At 36.3% G+C, this 24,326-nt stretch overlaps 2 protein-coding genes across 2 annotated transcripts; both read right to left on the bottom strand.

The window, feature by feature from the left end:
* Positions 1 to 6,966: 6,966 nt before the first annotated feature.
* LOC125670773 (uncharacterized) lies at positions 6,967 to 9,509 on the bottom strand. The gene is made up of 3 exons (XM_048906137.2): positions 9,322 to 9,509; positions 9,060 to 9,131; positions 6,967 to 7,461 (listed from the first exon to the last, which is right to left on the bottom strand). The coding sequence occupies exons 1-3, from the start codon at positions 9,449 to 9,451 to the stop codon at positions 6,986 to 6,988; spliced, it is 678 nt and encodes a 225-aa protein (XP_048762094.1). The 5' UTR covers positions 9,452 to 9,509; the 3' UTR covers positions 6,967 to 6,985.
* Positions 9,510 to 9,827: 318 nt separating this feature from the next.
* Positions 9,828 to 11,917, bottom strand: LOC125672372 (uncharacterized). Its single transcript, XM_048908616.2, has 3 exons — positions 11,453 to 11,917; positions 10,963 to 11,248; positions 9,828 to 10,579 (listed from the first exon to the last, which is right to left on the bottom strand). Exons 1-3 carry the CDS (start codon positions 11,915 to 11,917, stop codon positions 10,188 to 10,190), a joined length of 1,143 nt encoding a protein of 380 aa, XP_048764573.2. The 3' UTR covers positions 9,828 to 10,187.
* Positions 11,918 to 24,326: the final 12,409 nt, after the last annotated feature.

Raw genomic sequence — 24,326 nt, 5'->3', positions numbered from 1 at the left:
CAGTTCGTAACACACGACTTTCCTCTTGAAGTTTTAGAAAACCTAATATCACCTTGACAAAACTCTACACAGACCAACTTACTTGTGAATCAGTCAGTACTACATGTAATTATCTCCTGATCAAAATTTGATCAAGTCTGGACTTCAGTCAATTGTGTGGTACCGTCTAATTATCGACACGCCTGGTACATATAGACCATTTAGATTAAAAAAAACCTTAATACAATCAGGTGTAATATTATAACTACATCTTTAACCTCAAGATGTTAGGTAAAGGCACATGTACCGCTACATTCTATAACATTCTGCAAAAATGGACCTTCAGTCCCGGCTTTGTAAACCTGGTAAAAATTACCAATAAACACTCGAATGTCGCAGAATTTATAATGTGTTCCTGGGCGTTTCAATTGCACAATATTACGTATTGAACCTGGTAGTATCGTGCAATTACCGGCCCTCAACCCACACTATTTGTTTGTATATAATATATTACTCCAGGATCGTATCACTTTCAAACGCAAGTACAAGTGAAGAAAATGAACAATGACTAATCTCATAAATCCCATAAAGAATGCAAAATTAATGGAAGGACAAACACGGAACCCTAGACATACCAGAGGTGGGATCAAGTATATAGGAGGAGTAAACATCCGTTGTTGACCAGTCACACCCACCTTGAACCCTATACCTTGATCAGGTAAACGGAGTAATCCGTAGTCAAAATCAGTATGTAACGTTGGTATGAAGCATGTAAGATAACATTCGACCCGGTGATAGCTTGTATTTGCAAATTACATCATTATAACAACAACATAATTTGTGAAATTCTGACTTTAATCGAGATAAAAACTAATCATACGCAGAACATTAATATAAGCTTTTTTTTTTTTTTTTTATCTATCCAGTTAATTGAGCACTGTTTTTGCCTGATCACGGACTTATATACATATATATATCTACAAATACTGTTACTATTCGATCTTCAAAAAGCCTTATAGTACGACTGATATTCGCAGAATAATGATAATATTCATTTATATAGCGCCCGATATGACTATAAATAACCACTCTAAAGTGCTGCACTCAATATCAAAGTACTGAAGGTACTGAAACGAGGTGACGTTTGGCAGTGACTTCAGCTTGTCTTTGGACATGTCTTTGGACAAGAGGCATCATTTCTACATTTGTCATTGAAACTACATACAATTCAAAAGCTGCACCCTCTTCACGCCCAAAGAGCTTTCTCAAAAGAGCTTGTAAATTTGAAAAACCACTGACTGTCAACAAAACAGAGCAACCGTCTGTCTTAACATTTGAGTTTGCATCACGTGCATGTGGATCGAAAACATGGAACAGATTGCCTGAGCAGAATACAGCAACAGAACTGCCATTGCATATAAATATACCTCCATCTTTGGTATTTGCAAAGCATAAATTCAGTGCTGTAGCAAGAGAGAGGAAAGGGCCGTTATCTTTAAAAGTGGATTGTATTTCCCCTGCATAAACTGGTAAAGCAGACACATGAAGCAACTGATTTTGAATGCAAACATTTTTGGGCAAGTCCTCTGGGTTAAGATGTTCATGTGGACAGGCCTGTCTTGCATGCTTGTATAAAACATCACCTTTTTCGAGAACAAAATGAATATCATTCGCATCCCAATCTCCAAACAATTTTTGGTTAACTGCATTAAATGCAATGCACACAAGTGAATTTGCTACACATTGTTTACCTCTGCTATATTCTGAGAAAGTTTCTGACCCTTGATGAAAGTTGGCAGACACGCATTTCAAAATTATGGGATTTTTTCTTACATTGTGACTTTTTCTTTTTTTTTTGACAGATTTTGGGCTCTCCCTTTGATGACTATCAAAATCATGATTTTTTCTTTTTTTGCTACCCTTCATATCTGATGACGACAACAACTGTCAGCTCTTGAAATAACTCATTCAATTCTTGAGTCAAAGTTAAACCAGTCCAAGAAAATTTCCACTCTTGAAATATCAACTCTTGAAAACAAGTGTCAACTCTTGAGATAATTCATTCAACTCTTGTGATAAATCATATTTCGTGACAAAGAAATGTAAACTTGATTTCCAATATATTACTTCCAATGGAGTTCTTTTCTTGAATAACAAATATATTCACAAAAACATGTTCATTTATATTTCTTAATCAATGTTTACAGTTATCTGACTTGACCATGAAAGAGCGCGGGAAATGGCGCTCGGCCCTTTCGATCGAAGATTACATGTTTACACCCAGATTTAGTATTAAAATCTCAAAAAATGCGTCCAAAAGAAATATTTTGGTAAACTTGTACGAAATTAACACATTGGGTTTCAGATAATTACTTTGAGTTAATGCGTTGGCGAGAATATATCAGTTCCCTCAGGCAAGACGTTTTCTCCTTGTTGATAAACAGGATAGCGTGGCGCGTATGGATACAGAGAAATAGTGCAGAGTTTAATATTAAAATTCTAATTACACACAATTTCTGCTTGATAAATACAACAGATCACATACAAGGAAGACTTCTTCAATCTGACATAAAACAGAATTTATATATAACAGTTTAGTAAAAATGGAACATAGTATCAATGTGAACTATTTTTTGATAGGCGATAAATCGGCTAATTAACATAATTTTCAGACATAAGAGGAGACAGCTGTTTACCCAGAATTCCTAGAGAAAAATAGACCATGTTTTCCCCGTCTATATGTGAAAATGCGAATGAATACAGAAGCAATGCAAATCGTTTCCTACAGTCCAATTCTGTTTTTCTAAGATCGTGGAATAAAATGTTGGCAAACGACAAATAATTTTGATCTTGTTTACAAACCAAAACACTAATTCGCGATTCCTTTTGATGTGTGGACTTTGTTTCATATCGAAGGGATAAAAATTGCTATTTCATAAATTCTTATTTAACTCGCTTATCGTAGAGGGTAAACATATGGATCCTATATCAATCTCAAAGTGAATTGTGACAGCTTTTACGTTGCATTAGCATATGTGACAACAAATTTTTTATATTAAAAATCAAAGTGATTTCGCAAATGGTAGTGATTAAAACAGGGCGCCATTGAAGCTGGGGTCTGACATACGAGGCTGACTTACGTCACCTCGAAAAAATGATACAGCATGTTATAAAAGTAGTAAAAGGAAATTATAATAGCATTAAGACAGATAATATCAAAACAATGCTTGAAAAACATCAATAATGTGAAGTAAAATTACTAAAATCTAAAACATGATATGCATGAAATCAAATGATATAAAATACAATAGTTGAAATAAATATACAATTATACACTTGAAAAAGTCATGTTAAAATGATGGTAAAGAAACCATAAAGATTTAACCACCTATAATACTAATAATATGCTAGTCTAAAAAGATGTGTTTTTAAATGTTTTTTAAAAGTGTTCAAATTCTGACAACGGCGGAGGGTATCGGGCAGAGAGTTCCAGAGTGTAGCTGCTGCCACATCCAAGCGCCTGTTTCCATATGTGGAGGTTCGAATCTAGGTCTAACTAATGTCAGTGAATTTTCAGATCTTAGTGAACGATTTGGTTGATAAACACCTCCTCCAAGTATTTTGGTGCCCATCTTCTGAATCACCTTATATGCGTAGAGGATAATTTTGTATTGGCTGCGCCTGTCAATAGGAAGCCAATGTAAAGAAATCAGCACTGGAGTAACGTGATCACTTTTCTTGGTACGAGTGATGATTCGTGCTGCCATATTCTGTATCCGCTGCAGTTTTGCCAAGTCGGTTGTGTTAATACCGAAAAGAAGAGCATTGGCGTAGTCGAACCGAGATGTCACGGGGGCACATACTAGGGTCTTGCACGCATCTTCTGTGATGAGCAACCGTATTCGTCCGATGTTACGTAGTTGATGATAGCAAGCACGAGACTCAGATGAGATTTGCTTTTCCATGCAAAGTGTCTCATCAAACCATACACCTAGGTTCTTCACAAACGGTGTCTCACTGATAATAGTGTCGGCAAAGTTCAGATGGTACGATGGTGAGTCAGTGACTATGGTTTTCGGTGAAAAAACAATGAACTCTGTTTTGTCATGATGTAATTTTAGCATGTTAGCGGACATCCACATCTTTATTTCGTCCATACAAACCCCAAGGCGGCTAGGGTGTTTTGCTAGTCCTGTTTAGGTTTGAAGACTAGATAGGCTTGTGTGTCATATGCATAACAGTGATGTAGAACATTGTTTTTACGACATATTCCACCAATAGGTTAGGAGAAAATGGCATAGAGCCGAGGTCCTAGGACAGATCCTTGTAGTACGCCGCAATTGAGACGGAAATCATCGGATAAGGTAGATCCTATGGCCACTTTTTGGGTCCTCTCTGAGAGATATGACTTAATCCAATTAAGGACCGAGCCAGAAATACCAAAAAGAACGAGACAAAGGAAAATTCCATAGAAGAGTTGTGTGCACTAAAAACCCACAACATTGGCAACAATTTCGTAACATTCGCAAAGAAGTAATTACTCTAGTTCGTAATGCTACAAGATATTATAAAATTAAACTTGCTAATCAGCTCATAGACAAAACCATTCCACCAGGTAAATGGTGGCGCATAGCTAAAACTGTAGCTCAGCTTAAAAAACAAAATTCCGCCCCTTCTCCAATTATGTCCCAAGATGGTAGAATACTTGTTCATCGTATTGACAAGGCAAATGAATTTAATTCTTATTTCTCAAATATATCAAGTATTACTGGGGATCCAGAATTACCAGAGTATGGACCTGGACCCCCTGATTTTGAAAATTTTATAATAACTGAACAAGATCAGTTGAAAATAATTATTAAACATTTCTGACCCTCCAGGACCTGATGGTATTTCTGCTAGTTTACTTAAAGAAACACGCTTTTCTATTTTTAAGCCACTCACAAAGATCCCTCAAGAAAAAAAGTCTTCCATATATATGGAAACAAGCAAATGTTACACCTGTATATAAGAATAATGGTAGTACTGACCAACTTACTAATTATAGACCCATTTCTATAACTAGCTCTGTGTGTAAGATTATGGAGAAAATATTATTTAAATACATGTACAACTTCATCAAAGATCATGAGTTACTATCCAAATATCAGTCAGGCTCCCAGCCAGGTGACTCACCTGGAAACCAGCTAGTTGAAATATATGATAAAATAATGTCAAGTCAAGATAGAGGGAAAGATATTCGTTTCATTTTTTGTGATATTTCCAAAGAGTTTGGCACTTTGGTCTTGTTCATAAACTGCAGGGGTTGGGTTTTGAGGGTAATAGATTAGGCTGTATTAAGGACTACTTAACTCAGAGACAACAAGTAACTCTAGAAGGCTTTTAATCTACAAACAAAATATTAGTTTGTTTCCTTGAATGCCCAAAATATATTCTTCTACAGCAATTTCGTGACATTGGTGTCCCTTTCCAGTTGAACTATATCCTGTATGACAGTTCTGAGTATTCATATAACTTGAATTGTAAAATTATTTCTTATGTTTATTACTACATTAAATCTTCTAAGCGCTTTTGTACATGTTAAATTTTGCACCTTTATTTATTCATTAATTTTCTTTTTTCTTCCAACGGGCAGGATTGATCTATATTAATCTATATATTGATCTATATGATATGTATATATGTATGTGTGAGAATGTAAGTGGGGGTTTTTGTAAGTGTACGTGCATGTGAATGTGTAGAACATGTTGATCTATAAAAATCATTTAATAGCAAAATTCAGCAAAACTCGTATTAACTGCATCTATTTTCATGTAAACCTCATTACAATATTGTCACATCTTCCAATAATCCGGTTATCAATCATGTCTTTGTACTTGACCTTTGTATTTGGAAGAGGGCCTACATAGGATATATGCCTGTTGCCCGATCCTATTGAGTTTCTCAATAAAATATGCATATAAAGAGGCGGATCCAGGAATTGCGGTTAGGGGGGACCTTTTATGAGGCAGGGGGTCTGGGGGCCGCCTTGAGGCCCAAGTGGGTCCAGTGAGAAACCCTGGTGGGGGCCCAGAGGGTGAAGCCCTTGGATTTTACAGATTTTATAAGGTTTGAAATATGTCTCCCATGTAGTAATTTTTACTATTTTCTGTCTTTTTAATAAGATGAAATTAATAAAATGACGCAAATTTTAATGGTTTTGGAAAAAAATCTAAGTTCTCCCAATAAAAGTAATTCAATAAATCAAAAGATTTTGACATTTATTCCTCCGAGAGTGGAGTAAATTATTGCTTCTTTTATCGTTTACAATTTCTAGACAAGAGACCACGATTTACCTGCGCCCCCCTTAAATCCGCCACTGATAAATATAATCACTAAGACCAAACTGGCCTTATGCACGAAAAAATGAAATGACTTTTTAATCAAAATTTGGTGATGTCTTACGACAATGGGGTCTTGCTGTACTTTGAATGTAAATCAAGAAGGAACCATTTATTTTGCAAGTTTCTATTTACAAAGTTAAAGTCATCTTGATGATTGAATATTTCCAGATTTGATTGTGCTTAATAAGTAGAATTTCACGACTGAAGGAAAGGCAATACTTAGTATCAATTTTACCAGAAGCAAATGACACTTGTCAAAGCAAAAATGACACGAATAAGTTTAAATACACCAGAGGACATTGCAGTGATGGAAGGGTTAACAGGATTAATTTATCCGGACAGAGGCAAAGATATAGACACAGATAGTTTGTAAGAGAAATGACAATCTTAAAATTCTCATGTATAGGATCTGACAATGATCTACAAAATACTGTATTTAGTAAAGATACTAATAATACTTTTTATAGAAATACTAGAAGATTGGGACATTTTAATCTTAAAAGAATCCTTTTGTAAGCTTGATAGTTAAAATCCCTCCACTAACTTTATATACGATATTTCATATGTATTTTAGTATGTTTTAGCAAGGAAGGATAAAAAATAATTTGAAGAGATAAAAAGATTTATTTGGAGCAGACACAACATCGTAAGTACGTATTGTTGACGTAAGGTGGACACGGGAGGGAGCCACAGATTGCGTGAACAGGATAGAACAATTTCCCATCGTCATTATTTCTTCTCGTTCCCTCGATGTATTGTGGGTTGTCGTCAAGGCACACGAATTCGGAGGAAGACTTAAAGTCATCGCTATTTGTTGTCAGAATCCCGCTGTACTGAAGCAGCCAGCTTGTTGGACAGGAATTTTTGGCAGGAATCATGAGTACAGCGGCAGGGACATAACAAACGGCACAGGGCACGTCATCATCCAAATGTACATTGCCATAGTTAAACTGGTACTCTGCCCCATAAATGGAGCCCTGATGATAAGGTTGTTGAGGGTGGATTTCGTTTGCTGGCAAGAAAGAACCCGGATTGTGTGGCAAACATAAGTAGTTGACACCACCTCCAACTGTCGAGAAGAGAGCTCCTGCTGCGATACCTATTACAGTATTCAAGAGATCTCAGATTACGTCAAATAAAATAATTTTATATATATGTAGCCTTACTAAGGAAGGAAACTAATACATATCTATATATGATATATTCCATCGCCATCGATAGGATGTTTTTACCATACCTAGATGACATGCAATTATATCGCTTGGGTTCGAATTTACTTTTAAAGAGTGAAGGTATAGACCTCTAAATATAGGGTACCCAAGTTCGTCGACTAAAAAAATAAACCAAATGGTATAAAATTCTACTCTGTATTCTAATATATCCATACATAATCAATCTACATTACTACCAAAGTTCATCCCGAAAAATATGAATTCGGAAACATGCCTATCAATCTTTTGGTCGACTTTTACCTGGGCCCGGGCACTATACAACTAATCAGAATGTTTGAGCATTGCAACGAGGTATTATATAGAATGTGCAGCATTCGATATCATTTCTAAGGTGAGTTTCTTACCCCAATTCATAAACTGAAGTCATGATAACTCCAAGTGACTGAAAATTGTAAAACCGTCTGCACTTTCATTTATCACAGCCATTTTGACCGGTGCCACGAACTACCCAATTTAATATCATTATCATAAATCGTAAAACACCCGTGTTTATGTGGTGTGGATAAAAATAGGCATATTAGGAAATTTGTATCTTTATAAAGACTTGTTATTAACATAATTTATGTACTATAATGAATTAATATCGATAAAAATTAGGATTTGAGTCTCTAAATCGTTATGGGTCCTTTCATCCTTTTTGAGTAATTAGTTGTACCGGTCAAAATGGTTGTGATAAGTGAAAGTGAAATTCGAACCCAAGCGACATAATTGCCTGTGGCCTAGATATGGTCGATCGTTCTAACGTACTAATCACGAAGCACTAGAATTCATTTTACTCATTTATCAAGTTTTGGATTCAATCCCTGTTCAGAGCGTAGGTGAGTGTACTACATACTACTTGTACATGATATTACAGCAAAATCGAAAGAAAATTTGTAAGTTGAACTTTCGGGATTTTAAAGAATAACGTGTCGAACAATAAATATATGATTCAGACTGTCGATCCAGTCGATGAATATAATTGGCAAGGGACACATTGATTGTATCTTGTTTAACGCATATTGAGACATCACCAAGACCGGTAAAGGGCTTCAAATTTAGGCCTTTGCTCAGCGCCTACGGCCATTGAGCAGTGAGGTTTTTTTCAGCGTGCCACATCTACTGTGACACGGGACATCCGTTTAAGGTCATCTCCGAGGACTTGTTACATTCACACCTGATGCCGAGCGTTTGGCGATGGAACTTTCACTACCTGTTTTAACGATTTGGGTTTGTCGCGGCCGGGATTCGAACCCGGCCTTCCGCATGCAGTGTGAACGCTCTAACCTCTAGACCACCGCGGCGCTAGTAAGACGTGTGCGTATTGTACAAGATTACTACGCACAAAAAGTGCATACACTAAGTCCCATTTGGTAATAACTAATTCTAATAGAGAGCAATCAACACCCTATCATGAATTAGAGTATTAATAGTCTCTTCAAATGCACTTGTTACGCTGTAGATCATATGGTGAGATATCTTATACCGGAATATACAAGGCTGGTGCCGTTCATCGCTGGGCAGTCGTGTCTTCCCCATCTTACATACGTACTTCCAACTAAAAGGAAACAGAGAGAGAAAAAACAACATTTAACATTATGTATGTATACTGCCAAAATAGTTATATTTAAGGAGTGTGCAAAGTGGTTAGGTAACCACTCCTCCTTTTTTTGAGAGATAAACAATGGAATGTTTTCCATAGTGGTTCCAAAGTTCTTGCTTCTAGATCTCTTGTCACTTGTACTTACTTCTGTCAATAGCTCTCCTCAGTTGCTGAAGTTGGATGTGTTCAACAGTTCCACCTTCTAACAACAGGCCTACGCATTGACAAACATTGAGAAGTACTATTCCGTTTATGAAGATAAATACTACCGCCATTTTAATCTTATCTTTGACCAGATTAAATGTACTTACGATGGTTTCAGGACAAATATCTACTACCAAAGAATTTATGTAACACATTGGCTGTTTATATGCTGAACAATCAATTATTTTTGTGTTTTTATGTTGTAAATTTTTTATCGTGATTTGAGAAAAATAAGCATGTTACTGCGGAACTGATTTCGTGGTTGAGGAGTTGCTATTCTTTAGTGACCAACTCTTTATTGTAGTTTACTTAATAGTTTCACGGATGTATCTACTCTATGAAAACAACAAAAATCAAAGGTACATAATTATTCTCCAATTCTTATGCTGGGTTTGAATAACGATATCAATATTACGTTGTATCATGGCTGTGGTGCTTTTCCTTTAATAAAAAGTGTACAATAACTGGAGATACACCAGTGGGCGGGACCATCATTTGCATATTCTTTTTTTAAACTGTGCTGTGTAAATAAATTATTGAACACCATCTGACAATTTCAATAACATTTTTAATTCTTGAATAAGTGGTACTTTGTTATAAACACAAAAGATAATAATTTTGTCACAGAAAAAAAAAAACATCGAAAAAACTTCAAAAAATTAATGTTCAAATGTACTGTACATGTGGTTGCACGTGCATTAACATGTAACTAGTAAGAAATAAATGTACAGTTGTTATATAAACATCTTTCATGGCCAACAGGGAATGTCCATTTTCTTGGATATTTCCTTCAGAGCTCCGTCGTATTCACGTACATCTTCCGGTTCGTTTTTTTGACAATATCGATGGTGGAGGGTCTAAAACTTTCGACACGGAGCAGGCGATGTCAGCATTAGCCCTTTTATAAGCTCGAACTCCCATTTCAGACCTATGTCCTGTTCTACACATGATATCCTGCTCGTCAATTCCGCTTTGATAGAGTGCCGTTGCGCAGGTTCTTTTCCCCGAGTGGTTTGTATAGTTTCCTTTAAGACCAGCTCTATCGCAGATTACCTTCATCAAGGACTTCAATTTATTGACACCTACTGGTTGCGATCCATAGCGAGGGGGCGATCCTGCCAGTGGACGCCGGTAAAACGACCCCTCATTTCCCATAGCATCCAGGTACACTTTAAAGAAATCAGCCATGCAGCGATCGCCTGTAAAGAATAAAATGTACATTTTATTATTGAAATAAGCAAAACTTATAGCCATATCAGTGTAATTACCCTTTCCCATTCTCCGAGGAGTGTTGAAGAAGAAAAAAAAAAGGGGGGGGGGTAATTAGTCTGATAGCCACGTATAAAAAAAACCAATTACACAAAACAGTAATAGCAAAAATTATTTCTAGTTACATATGTAATAGAGGAGAAAAAGCACGGTACATTCATATCACATATATGCGAGATTTAAATCACTCAGAATAACAGCTCTGAGGAATGGTGAAACTGACCCCCCTCCTCCCCAAGAAAACCCGGCGATATTTGTTTTAACTAATGAAGACTGGCTTTCCCCGAAGAGGTGGTTACATAATTTAACTTACCAGGCTGACAGTAGTGCCGTATTTGTTTGTTGTGTAGTTCCTTGTGAGCTAGTCCTCCCTTGAAGGTTTTTGTGGATCTGCCTGTGAACTCAATATATTTCCCGCGGTTATCCTCACCAAGAAGGAACTGGTTACATTCAAGGGAATGGTGTTCGTCATGGCCCCTCAGTCCAAAGAACTTGCAACAATAGAAGAACACAGTATTCTGAAGAGTTTCTGCATTGTTCATCCCGAAAACGCCTCTCTCCCAGATTGTAGTCTCATCTTCAGAAAGTATGGGATCTGCCTGTTTTCATTTCCCACCTACTCCTCTACTTAAAGCGTCCTTCATTTTACTGTCCAATATTTTACGGAAATCTGCAAATCTTGGATCCCCCGCATCAAGGAAATTGTTGTCGTGTGTTCCATGATCGCGTAAATATCTCAAAATGCCACAACTAATGTAGTACAATGTTTTCGCTGGATATTCTTTACCGTCTCTCCTACGTACTCTCATTATAAAGCGTCCTAAATAAGAGTTCAGCTGCACCGCGTCCATAGTTTGGATTTCTGGAATAATCAGTTCCTGCCCTTGGCCCTGCGCATTTCTTTCACGGCGCCAGCTTTCAAATATATTGAGAGCCCACTGCGTGTTCTTTTTCGTGTTCTTGTTTTCTTGACTTTCTATTAAAGCCTGGGTTTCACTTTCTTCTACTTCTAAACCGAATCGCGGCTCCTCGGGATTTTCAACACATTCCTCTTTCAAATTTGTGAAGTCCAAGTTAAAATTCGCGAAATCTTGGCCCGCCGCGGTGTCGACATCCATGTCATCTTCAAGTTTAATTTCCCCTAATGTATTATTCATCTCGATTTCGTCGCATGCTTGTGATAGAATCAAATCCTCGTGATCATTAAATAAAAACTGTAGATCTAGACCCAGTTCGTATATATCACCAATAGTTCTCTGCTCCGACATTTTCAGCATCCACTTCCTTGGATAACCGGACGAATAGTGCGCGATGACCATGCTTGGCGGGAAGGGGAAAATACCAAAACGGTCACCTGACAAAAACTTTACTTTTCATTGGGGTAATTAAAAAATCACGCAATAACCACTTGTCACATGACATATATTATATTTCTAATTGGTCATGATACAAGTAAATTAAAAAATCACGCAATAACCACTTGTCACATGACAGATAGTATATTTCTAATTGGTCATGATACAAGTAAGTTATTGAATATTTATTTCGGTGTATCTTGATTTATTTGGACGAAGGGCGTAGACTCGTGCTTGCCTCACATAATGAATGGTAATGTTATGCATTACTGCAAGAACAGGACAGAAGGGCTCAAAATTCTAAGTTCAAAAGAGGTATAACTCTCAGAGCAATTATTGAATAAGAATTTCCTGGGAATATTCACATCTACACAGTGTGTCCTTATTAATTACAATATTTCACGAAATTTTGTTGAGCGGTCTCAGAGGAGTTGCGCTGACATGAAAAGGACAGACGGGCTCGAAATTCAAGATAAACGGCTCGAAATTCTAAGTTCAAAAGGGGTATATTGAATAAGAATTTTCCGGAAATATGCACATCTAAACAATGTGTCCTTATTAAATACAAAGTTTCACAAAATTCTGTTGAGTGGTGTCAGAGGAGTTGCACTGACAAGAACAAGACAGACGGACTTGAAATTCTACGTTCAAAAGGGGCATAACTCCCAGAAAAATTATTAAATAAGAATTTCCTGGGAATATGCACATCTACACAGTGTGTCCTTAATAACTACAAGGTTTCACGAAATTTTGCTCAGCGGTCTCAGAGGAGTTGCGCTGTCAAGAACAGGACAGACGGACTCGAAATTCTAAGTTCAATAGGGATATAACTCCCAGAAATATTATACCCCCGCAACAATGTGAGGATTATACTGGAATCGGTTTGTCAGTAGAGGCAATGGTTTCCGGACTCTAAAGCTTTACCCTTTCCACCTACAGCCACCATATCATACATATGGACTACCCATGGAACGAAGATGTTCCCTATCGATTTTGGGGTCAAAACGTCAAAGATCAAGCGCACTGGACATCGAAGTAGCAATATGGTTTCCGGGCTCTAAAGCGTTATCCTTTCCACCTACAGTTACCATATCATACATATGGACTACCCATGGGACGAAGATGTTCTCTATTGATTTTGGGGTCAAAAGGACAAAGCTCAAGCGCACTCCTAGAGAAGAGACTTCCCAAGGTTTTGACATGCATTTTCTTTTTTACACTCAGGAAAGAGGTAATTTATACCTATTAACAACACCCTTTGGGAGATTGGGGTAAGTGGGGGTATTCTTAGTGAGCATTGCTCACAGTACCTCTTATTGAATAAGAATTTACTGGAAATATACACTTCTACACAGTGTGTCCTTATAAATTACAAAGTTTCACGAAATTCTGTTGAGCGGTTTCAGAGGAGTTGCGCTGACAAAAAGGGACTGGCAAACTGACAGACGGGTAAAAAACATTATACCCTTCGCGTTGCGTGGGGTATAAATATGCATGTATACAAAACAAGCATTCTGAGAGTATTGCATGGCAATACATAGTCCCCTACCGGTTGCAAAATTACTGTACCACAACAATATTCGGAGTTCATTATATAGGTTATGGTAAAAGGGAAAATAGGGGAACCAGGATAGGAATGATTGGAAATCAACTACTATCCGAGTATATACTAGACCAGGAAAAAAACCAAATTTATAATTAGGTTTAAGTTAATAGTCAATAAACTGTGACATGTAGGTGATCATTAATATTTTAGCTTTATTGTTGTATTACTATGCTAGAAGTTTTAATGAGTGTAATAGTCTAATCTACAGAGATAAGAAACTTGGATGTAAACTAACAATTCATGCTATTTTTCTACGTCCAAGGGCCAAAACTTAATGAAAAATCAATGGACCGAGACGAAATTCGAACTTGATTTGTAACGTGTTATGACAAAGCAATGTACTAAATATCAAATGAATATCTGCAAGCACAATAAAAGTTTCAAATCTATCTGTTAAGCCATATAGGAGGAGAAGCGTTCATAAGGTAGTTTAACATCTTCCACCCATCTTGGACCCACTCTAACTTTTAGGGAAATAATCGGATCCTCCTGTCCCAACAATATGCACATCTACAAATGGCATAGAAAAATTGTACAAAGTTCCAATTCGATCAGATAAGTCATATAGGAGAAGTGTTCACAAGCTATTTTACACCCTCCACCCCTCTTAGATACACTGTAACTTTTAGGAAAATAATTGGATCCTCCTGCCCTGACAATATGCATATTTACAAATAGCAATGGAGCATTGTGTAAAGTTTCAAGTCTATTCGACAAACCATATTGGAGGAGAATCGTTCACAAGATTTAGTGACAGACAGACGGATAGAAAGTACAAAAACAATGTCTCACCCTGAAAAAGGGGAGATATAAATCGGTTGAATTATTTTGTGCTTTGTTACATACATGTTTATCTAATAAATTCAATATAATTAAACAAATGGTGCATGTAGTTGAGAGTAACATTGAGAATTTTCACACCTCGAAATCCAATGTCCATGGGTTCTCGGGGTGAAAATTTTCAATGTTGCCCTCAACTACATTATACTATCTATATAAAGACATTTTGTATTGAAAGTTGTACGCTGGCTTTTCTAAGCAAGAGAACTGCTAACAGAAGAGAACCATGTACGAGGGCGAGTACTAAGTAACCAGCCTATCCCATTTCCGATTGACCGATATGGTCACGATTTTCATGCCTTGTTTCAATACCTGGGCACACATTTACACGCGTATCGAGTCATTTTTTATTAAGATATTGAATGTCAAACATGGCTAGTGATGCAAAGGCATGCTTTTCATGCTATAATAAGGTAAAACAGGCAAGGAAATACACGGTAAGTTAGCCGATGTTTATGGGTCTTCGGCACCATTTTATGCTCAGGTTAAATATTCTGGGTAGGGGAATTCAAATGCGGTAGAACGTCGTTAGAAGATGAAGTCAGGTCTGGACGCCCACTGGATGCCACCCACTGAAGAAGAAATGTGTAAGAAAGTTCGGGATCTGGTATACTCACTGTAACTCTGATAGGCGAATTTAGGTTGAAGAAATAGCGCAGGCATTATGTATTTCACATGGTAGCGTTTCAACAATCTTACCTGATCTTTTAGGTATGCGCAAGCTAACAGCCCGTTGGGTCCCCAAATCCCTTAACGATGAGCAAATGGCAACCAGAGCATCAGCATGCAAGGTGAAGATAACGAACAGTGATCAATCTCATAACTCCTACAAGCAATACAAAATAGATAGTTGGGCAAACACGGACCCATGGACACACCAGAGGTGGGATCAGGTGCCTAGGAGGAGTAAGCATCCCCTGTTGACCGGTCACACCCGCCGTGAGCCCCATATCCTGACCAGGTAAACGGAGTTATCCGCAGTCAAAATCAGTGTGCCAAGAACGGCTTAACAATCGGTATGAAACACGTCAGACAGCATTTGACCCAATGCGAGGTTGTATTGACGAACTAGATCGTTATAACGACCATAGAATTTGCGAAATGCTGACTTCAATCGAGACTGTTGAAATCCCTGTACCATCAACTTGTTTGTCAATAGCTTACCTCGATTTAAAAACTGACTATACCCAGAACAAGCTCTTGCATATTGAATCAGTTGAGATATATAAACACCATATGCAGGTGATAATGGAATATTGCTACATAAATGTGGGAAGTTGACGATGGAGAAGCTTGTTGAAGCGTTTTAGGTCAAAATGTGATTTTCTTTTGCGTCTGGTGACTGTAGATAAGACTTGGTTTCATTGTCAATCATGAGCCAGAGAATAAAGCTCAGAGTCGTCAGTGGGTAGGGCCTGGGTCACCGAAATCCAAGAAATTCAAGACGCAACCATCTGCTGGCAAGGTGATGACCACAGTATTTTGGGACGCAAAAGGCGTTATTATGTTGGACTTTTCCCCAAGAGAAGTACAATAACTGGAGTGTACTATGCAAACTTGCTAGACCAGCTGAGAACCGCCATCCGTGAAAAACGCCGAGGTAAACTCTCTAAAGGTGTTTTGCTGCAACATGACAATGCGAGAGTCCACACTTGCAATGGATGCTGTAGAGCGAAACGGGTATGAATTAATACCACATCCTGCCTATTCGCCTGACCTAGCTCCTATCGACTTCTACCTATTCCCAAACTTGAAAAATGATATTCGTGGACGTCATCTTCGGTCTGACGAAGAAGTCGTGACGGCAGTTGAGGATTGGCTCAATGGAAAGGACCCTGACTTTTTCAGTTCTGGACTGATGACACTTGAACATCGTTGGTCTAAGTGCATCACACTAGAGGGCAATTACATTGAAAAAGAAGAGGTGGATCTCAACTGGAAATAAGTAAGGCTGGTTACTTATTGACTAGCCCTCGTACGGCTTACAAATTGCCAATTGAAGTTTCCTGACCTTGAACTTCGTTACATGAAAACAAGAAGATAACGAACAAAGATCAATCTCAAATACAACAAAGAATAAAAAACTGAGAGTATGGCAAACACAGTCACCTGGAAACACCAGAAGTGGCATCAGGTGCCAAAGTGGAGTAAGCATCCCCTGTTGACCGGTCACACCCGCCGTGGGCCCTATATATTGATTAGGTAAACGGAGTAATCCGTAGTCAAAATTAGTAATAATGCAAAGAACGGCCTAACAATTGGTAAGAAACACGTCAGACAGTATTCGACCTATTAACAGGTTGTATTTGCAAATTATATCATTATAACGACCATAGAACGCGGCTTTACCGAATGGCTAGTTTATTGGTTACCCTACATCTGATTTTAGCCGTTTAAGAAATCTTGTATACTTTTACAGAGATGGAAAATTTGTCGAGAGATTGATTGCAAATTGTTGTCTATAAAGTCACCATAGTGGAATATCCGACCTAGTATCCACACGTTTATCAATCGATAGTCCACATCCAAAGCAGCCTGACATTCTAAAACAAATCATACCTCTTATTTAAATGCATTTTTAAAAAAATAAAGTAATTACTTTCAATTACAAGTAACTGAATGTACGAAACGAAAATACATTAAATACATTCCAAAACGTCAAGTATTTTCAATTACATTTCAGTTGCTTTTGAATTACATTATTCAAACTTAAAAGTTTGAAATTGATGGAAGGTGTTAGACTCATTCACTGTTGTTTATGCAATAATTAGATGTCTCATTGTGTCTATATACTTGATGCAGCATGGCCACAGTGCCCAGGGCTTTAAGTGAAGAAGTAATTTTGTGTGAACCTCTAAATATGCACAGGTAGAAAAAAATAATTCAGTAAGAGTTCGCTTCATTCGATATTAATACATTCAGATCTAAATATGGCTTAAATGTACTGAATGAATGTCCCAGAAAATGCATCTGGTTTCAAAGTTAAATTTTTAGCAGGTTTTCCTAAAAAACTTGAAAATAAACCAAATTAGGCTTCACCGCCAAGTCTTCCAAGACATTTTGAAATAAGCTTCAGTAATTGAAATGTATTTAATTACCTTCTTCAAAGTAATTAATTACATCGGTTAAAATCAATCTAATTGTAATTGTAAGTAATTGACAAAATCATCAATGTAATCGAAAGGGTTTAATTACATTTTCAATGTACCCAATAATCGATCCCATCCCTGATCAACATGCAATACAAGACATACATTTATTTTGAATCATTATTTGTGTTTATGAATTTTTATTTCATTTCAATAAATCTTTTATGCGAAATGATTTATTTGCATATGAACGAATTAAAACCGGTTTGTCTTTACCCTTACATGATTTTTACTCACAAAAATACTGAAGCGTTTAGAATTTATGAACATTACTTTAAAAAAAAAGAAGCTATTTTTAACAAGTATTTGACTATGAAATATTTAGTCGCTGATCGATATGACTGAGCGATAGTCGAATATTCGACTAATCGTTGACATCCCTTGTTTGCACATACTCTGAGGAGTGAAAAAACCATGTCTGAGATGCAAATTATATGAATTCCTTAATCCTAAGACTTTTAAAATAACATAATTCTTTAAATTATTGATATATCTGCGCCTAAAAACAAAATGAAATCAGCAGTTTATGAAATGTCCAAGAATTTTTTTTGATTATCTAGAATTTTAAAAATTTTATAATGATCTTTTCATTTTCATACAGGTGAAAAATGTTTTCTGCTTAAGATGATGCAAATAGCTCAAGGAGATGTCCAAAGAAAAAGAAAGACTTTTATTAATTTGATCTTTCTATCTGATATACTTCTCTCCCTAAATTTTTTACGAAGTGATTATAGATTATCTTAATGATGTTGCTTCTGAATTCAAAACCTTAAATGCCCTTATAGTGAAGATATTTTCAATAAAACAATCCAATAAAAGTTCCGGAAATACTCAACTTCCTCTAAAAGCATTTGGGTATCGAATCTAAGTAGAGGAAGATAAAACAGCGACATGCCTCTAAGAGGATTTTAACGCTTTCTTTCTTTGTTATTTTTGATACGCGGTACGGAAACAAGTCGGGATTTCCATTGGATGCTTACAACTCATCAGCATTCTAAACAATGCACATCACTCGTACCCCAGTAAACCAGATAATGGTCACTTATGTGTAAATGGATAAGTTATAAATCTTCTCACCAAAACCATTTCATTTTATTGGTGAATTCCGATTTTCTTACAGTTCAACCGTCTTGTCATACGATGCATTAGTTTGCATACGTTATACCTCATTCCGCGTTTGGATCTTGATACAGTGAACTGCATTACGTGTAAATACTATGCGCATTTCCATTCGCCTTAATTGGTTCTGTGATAGCATTCTTTCTGTTACTTCCAAACCCTGTCCGGGTCCCTGTGTTCCTATCTGCAGCACATTTACTTTGCTTTTTCCCCATCTCTAAATTTCTGATATCCCATTGGATCACCCTCACCTTCTCTAAGCCTGTCCACGTTTCGATTAGTCCTCTCATGTTGATCAGACATGCACAAGTTTCTTGCAGAAGCCTCGCTGCTCAAGTACAAGTCTGACAATGGCACCCTTGAATTTCTTTAGAAGGGATGACTCTGAGCTGCTATACAGTTCTACACTGCGGTACTCCTAGCAGTCTTCTCATACACTTGTTGATTACCGTCTTCCAAGGAAGAAGGTATCATATACATATAGTTGAAGTATTTTACAGTCTTCGGACAATGCACTTCCTCTCCTTTGTGATTGGTAGAAAATGTATGATGTGAAAATTCGAAGTCATATATTAGTTTCTAATAAGAGTTTTTAAAAATTTGATTTTATATAAGATTTACCATTTCAGAAAAGTTTGATTATGTGGTCAATTAATAAAAATATAAATACTTACAGCATATACACTTATATCAGTTTACTGTATAAGGTTGTTCCTAAAGATGGCAAGCTGTGTTAAAAAGCTATACTTGCAGTCCTTTATCATCGTCTTAAGGCACTTCTCTCTCTCCTACCTGCAGTGTTTCACCACACAATGTCTTGTTATTGTTTGTAGCTTATTTATTTTACGTCTCTTCGAGAATTTTTCACTTTGATATACAAAGGGGATGTAGGCAGGGTGATCCCATTGCACCTTATTTATTCATCCTTTGTGCAGAAATTCTTGCAATATTAATTAAACAAAACAAAAGTATAAAAGGCATATGTATAGAAAACACAGAACACAAAATATCGCAATATGCAGATGATTCTTCACTAGCCCTTGACGGATCACCTGAATCGCTTTTTGCAGCTCTAGATACGATAGAATTTTTTTCCAGTTTTTCTGGTCTAAGGATTAATTCTTCTAAAACAAAAATTGTTTGGATTGGTTCAAAGAAATTTTCAGATCAAGTTTTTCACCATACAAGATGGAAATTAGATTGGGGATCAACAACTTTTAATTTATTGGGTATTAATTTTTCAGTTGACCTTACAGAAATTGAAGATATAAATTTCGGAATTCAAATACCAAAAATCGTTGCTCTTACTGAACAGTGGAAAAGAAGGATTCTTACTCCCATTGGGCGGACTACTGTCATTAAAACCTTGCTTATTCCAAAATTGAATCATTTGTTTATATCACTTCCTACTCCAAAGAAAGAAACAATCTCTTATTTATACAAAATTATTTTTGAATTCCTATGGAAATCTAGTGTAGATAAAGTTAAGAGGTCTGTGATAACACAAGACTATCTATCGGGTGGTATCAAGATGGTTGATATAAGCAATTTTATTACATCATTGAAATGCTCTTGGATTAAAAGGCTTACTAGGTCCAACTGTCAGAAACCATGGATGAATATTTTTTTTGCCATGTATGGAAATGATATTTTAAAGAAATTATATGACTTTGGAGATAGTTTTATTGTGGAACAATTATGTGTTAAAAGCAATGTTTTTTGGAAGGATGTTTTTAATGCTTGGTTTTTTTATTTGAAGACTAGTCAAAATCTCCCAAATATTAAAAATAATTTTCATAATATTCCAGTGTGGTACAATTCTAATATTAGAATTGCGGGAAAACCTGTGTTTTATGAGAAATGGTATGAAAAGGGGATTAAAGCTGTTCAAGATTTTTTTGATACTGATTGTAACTTCCATACCATAGAAAAATTTCAGTGTTTATACAATCTTCAAGAAGTATGTGTAATGAAATACAATAGCATTATTACTGCAATTTCAAAATATTTAAAACGTCTGTCAATTGATAGACACTCAACCAAACAAAATGTTAATCCATGTATGTCTATATTTTTTGAACCAGTTTTATTACATGAAAGATGTTCTAATATTATTTACAATATTCTAAATGCAAAAGAAGATATCCCAACTTCTATGGGCAAGTGGAAAACTGAACTATCTTCATATGGAGTAGATGATATTTCAGTGCAAGATCTGTTTAAAATTTGTTTCAAAACATCTAGTGATTCTTCTGTTCAGTGGCTACAGTTTAGAATTTTACATAGAATTCTTCCTGTTGGTTATTATTTGAAAAACATTAGTGTTAAAACAGATGATCTCTGTAGATTTTGTACAAGTAATATTGAAACAATAACACATATTTTTACTTCGTGTAATAAGACCCAAACATTGTGGAGTGAGTTAAGTCTTCATATATATAGAAAAATTTCAGAAAGAATTGGTTTTAATGTGTCAAATATAATATTTGGTGAAATTCCACTGTCTTTAAATAATAAAGCCATAAACTTTATAATTTTATATGCTAAACAATACATATTTATCTGTTTAATGCAGAATAAAGAACCAAATCTTGTTAGATTAATATGTCACTTAAAGTTTAAATATCATGTAGAGAAATATGCTGCAATTCAAGCATTTAAAATACATAACTTTGATAAAATATGGATGAAGTGGGAAAATATTTTTGCAGTTGATTAATTATTACTACATGTACTTGTCATTATTTTTAGTACATGTATTATTGTTATTATTATTACTTTCACTATTGTACAGCAAGTAACCTAAACCACAGGGAGATGTATGCATGTATGAAAGGTATGTTTGTGTAAGTGTTTGATGTATTGTATGAAACCAAAAAAAATAAATAAATTATAAAAAAAAAAAAAAAAAAGAAGCTATACTTGCAGTCCTTTATCATCGTCTTAAGCCACTTCTCTCTCTCTCCTACCTGCAGTGTTTCACCACACAATGTCTTGTTATTGTTTGTAGCTTATTTATTTTACGTCTCTTCGAGAATTTTTCACTCATGTCGAGATCTTTTTACGTTCCTTCGAGAATCCCACTCCCCTTAATAGAAACGTCGTTAGCTATAGGTGAAATGCTACAAATTCTGACATGTGCATGTGCGCTTAGAGCCGTATCAGCGAGGGTTCTTTATTATGAAATAGAAATGGTAAGTGTCACGTGACCTCAGCTTTTAAAGACTCAAGATTCTTACTTCTAAATGTCAAGCGTTTGTCGAAGGAGCAGTCATTTAAGAAATGCGCTTAATGAAAATTATACCCGTGTTAAGGGTAGCAGCTCAAACCCTCATGTACATGTATTTCAAAATGAAATTTATTGCATTACCCTGAAGTCCACGCAGAAAATGTATAATGGTACCTTCACATTCACGGATTTTTCTTACGGATCCTTACGTATTCCACAAATCCGTAAAAGTACACGGATTGTTACGATTTAGACACAGATACCGACGAGTGATTTACGAATGCTTGCGATTGACTACGAGTTGGAGATCCGTAAGGACTCGTAAGAAATATCCGTGAGTGTGAAGGTGGTATTAATCGTAAAGTTTAAGTATGTACTCGTAAAGTAATAGTGTCTATAGGTAAAGCGCTCGTAACGACTCTGAACAATCCGTAAAGCGATTGTAACCCGACGTGTACGAAATCGTAAATATTACTTAGGCATTCGTAATAATCCGTAAACAACTCGTAAACTATCCGTAACATATCGTAAACTAACCGCAAAGATTCGTGGGAAAAAAAAACCTGTTTACGAGTTTTTTACGGATTCTTACGAGCAGTTTACGTGTTCTTGCGATCAGTTTACGATACTTACGGATTGTTACAAGTTATTTACGGAAAATGAAATCCGCGGACAATCGTGAATTTTTTTTTTGACATGTCAAAAAATTTGCTCCAACTTTCACAGATCCTTACGAGTCTGTGCGAGTTGTGACGAGTTATTAACGGATACCGAAGAGTGATTTACGAACGATTGCGATTGACTACGAGTCGGAGATCCGTAAGGACTCGAATGAAAAATCCGTGAGTGTGAAGGTGGTATAAGCGAAGTTAAATCGAATGCCATTGGGAAAAGTAAGCTTGCGCATGCAGAATTAGTTACGAATTCACTGGAACCAATTGGATCATCGCTCGGCATTTTCCGTCAAGTCGATAAAAAACTTTTCGACTTAACAAAAAAGGCCGAGCGATGTTCCGACTGCACCGAAGCTTGATGTCTAGATACGACCTAACAGGTTAGCACGTGACCGTACACAGTGAGAAAAAGTCAGCTTGTGCATGCATAAGTACATGCAGCATATCTTATCGGAACCAACAAGGGAATTAGAAAAAAACTATTCTGTATGGTTTGTGAAAAACAGATTTTGGTGTTCTTTTAAATAAAATCGATAAATGTTATAGTATACAAATATTGCATGTAGTTGAGCGTAACATTGAAAACCCCAACTAAAAGCAAAATTTGTTTTATCATACTGAATGTTATATAAGCAACAAAACAGAAAAACGTTCGTCTGTTGACATTTGATTAATCTCTATCATGTGATGTTTTGTATATCCATGCAGGTATTCGTGTTTATTACAAACGCTCAAACAACAATCTACGGTGAACCGTACGCGCATAAATGACGCATGTGATAATCTTGATGATATCACCCGTTGTCAAGAAGTATTTACATTTGCCAATGCACTTCCTTGTATGACAATACTAATGAAATCAACATTAAATTTCTTGTAACATGAAGTTGGTCACGTGATCAGTCTTTACTTGCGTATGGATACAATCACCGCTGCAAAAGTCAGTTCCTGTACATTCACCTGGCTTATTGCTTATGCAATGCAGTGGGGGATTTAGACTCCCTCCTTTTCGCCACAAATTTAAAAAGTAAAAATAGTGCGAGTAAAATTTCAGATTGGCACCCAAAATGGCTGAGTAATTTTGGCCAATACATGTACTTGACTTTCACCTGCCCCCCCCCCCCCCCCCCTCCGTAAACCCTGGATCAGCCACGGCACTGGCATCATAACAGGAACAAACGTAGCAGGATATTTGTACAGAGTTCATTTAGTAAACAGACAAGAAATTCATCAATTCATAAAACAGAAACACTAAACATACCGTTCAGTTGTTTCATTTCAAACAGTTTTAAATACCGCCTGCAACTATGCCTAAACTGCAACTTCTGAATGCCGAATTCATAAAATAACTATGATATTAGAAGCGAAAAAATGTAGGCAGAGTTATAAGCCTATTTACTTTATGATGATAAGTTAACCTGTTGTTTTCTGGCAACTGCCGTGATCTTTTGTGAAACTTTTCAAATGAAAAACGACACTCAAGCTTGTGGGCATCAATATTTTATTTTCAGATTTACATTTGATTCAAACCAAATACAAGGATGAGTGATAGATCAACGCTATAGCTCTGGTAATAAGACTTATAATAATGAAATAGTTGCATGTTTCACGATTCAGGGTTCTCCATCATTTCAAATTTTACTGTGTTGCAGATTGTGCGCGAAGCGTTTCACGACCCTTTTTGTTTTTGATAACGTATCATATA

This window comes from Ostrea edulis, chromosome 4, assembly GCF_947568905.1.
Source record: "Ostrea edulis chromosome 4, xbOstEdul1.1, whole genome shotgun sequence".
Taxonomy (NCBI): domain Eukaryota; kingdom Metazoa; phylum Mollusca; class Bivalvia; order Ostreida; family Ostreidae; genus Ostrea; species Ostrea edulis.
Note: the sequence above shows the minus strand (reverse complement) of the source record. Positions and strands in the feature narration are given on the sequence as shown.

Excerpts from the sequence above, each read along its gene's own strand:
- LOC125670773 (XM_048906137.2), bottom strand. The coding sequence starts at position 9,451 with ATGGCGGTAGTATTTATCTTCATAAACGGAATAGTACTTCTCAATGTT. Across the intron at positions 9,132-9,321 it reads GAGGAGAGCTATTGACAGAA|TTGGAAGTACGTATGTAAGA; the intron begins GTAAGTACAAGT and ends GTTTCCTTTTAG. Across the intron at positions 7,462-9,059 it reads CACCAGCCTTGTATATTCCG|GTATCGCAGCAGGAGCTCTC; the intron begins GTATAAGATATC and ends ATACTGTAATAG.
- LOC125672372 (XM_048908616.2), bottom strand. The coding sequence starts at position 11,917 with ATGTCGGAGCAGAGAACTATTGGTGATATATACGAACTGGGTCTAGAT. Across the intron at positions 11,249-11,452 it reads TAGGACGCTTTATAATGAGA|GCAGATCCCATACTTTCTGA; the intron begins GTACGTAGGAGA and ends AAATGAAAACAG. Across the intron at positions 10,580-10,962 it reads ACGGCACTACTGTCAGCCTG|GCGATCGCTGCATGGCTGAT; the intron begins GTAAGTTAAATT and ends TATTCTTTACAG.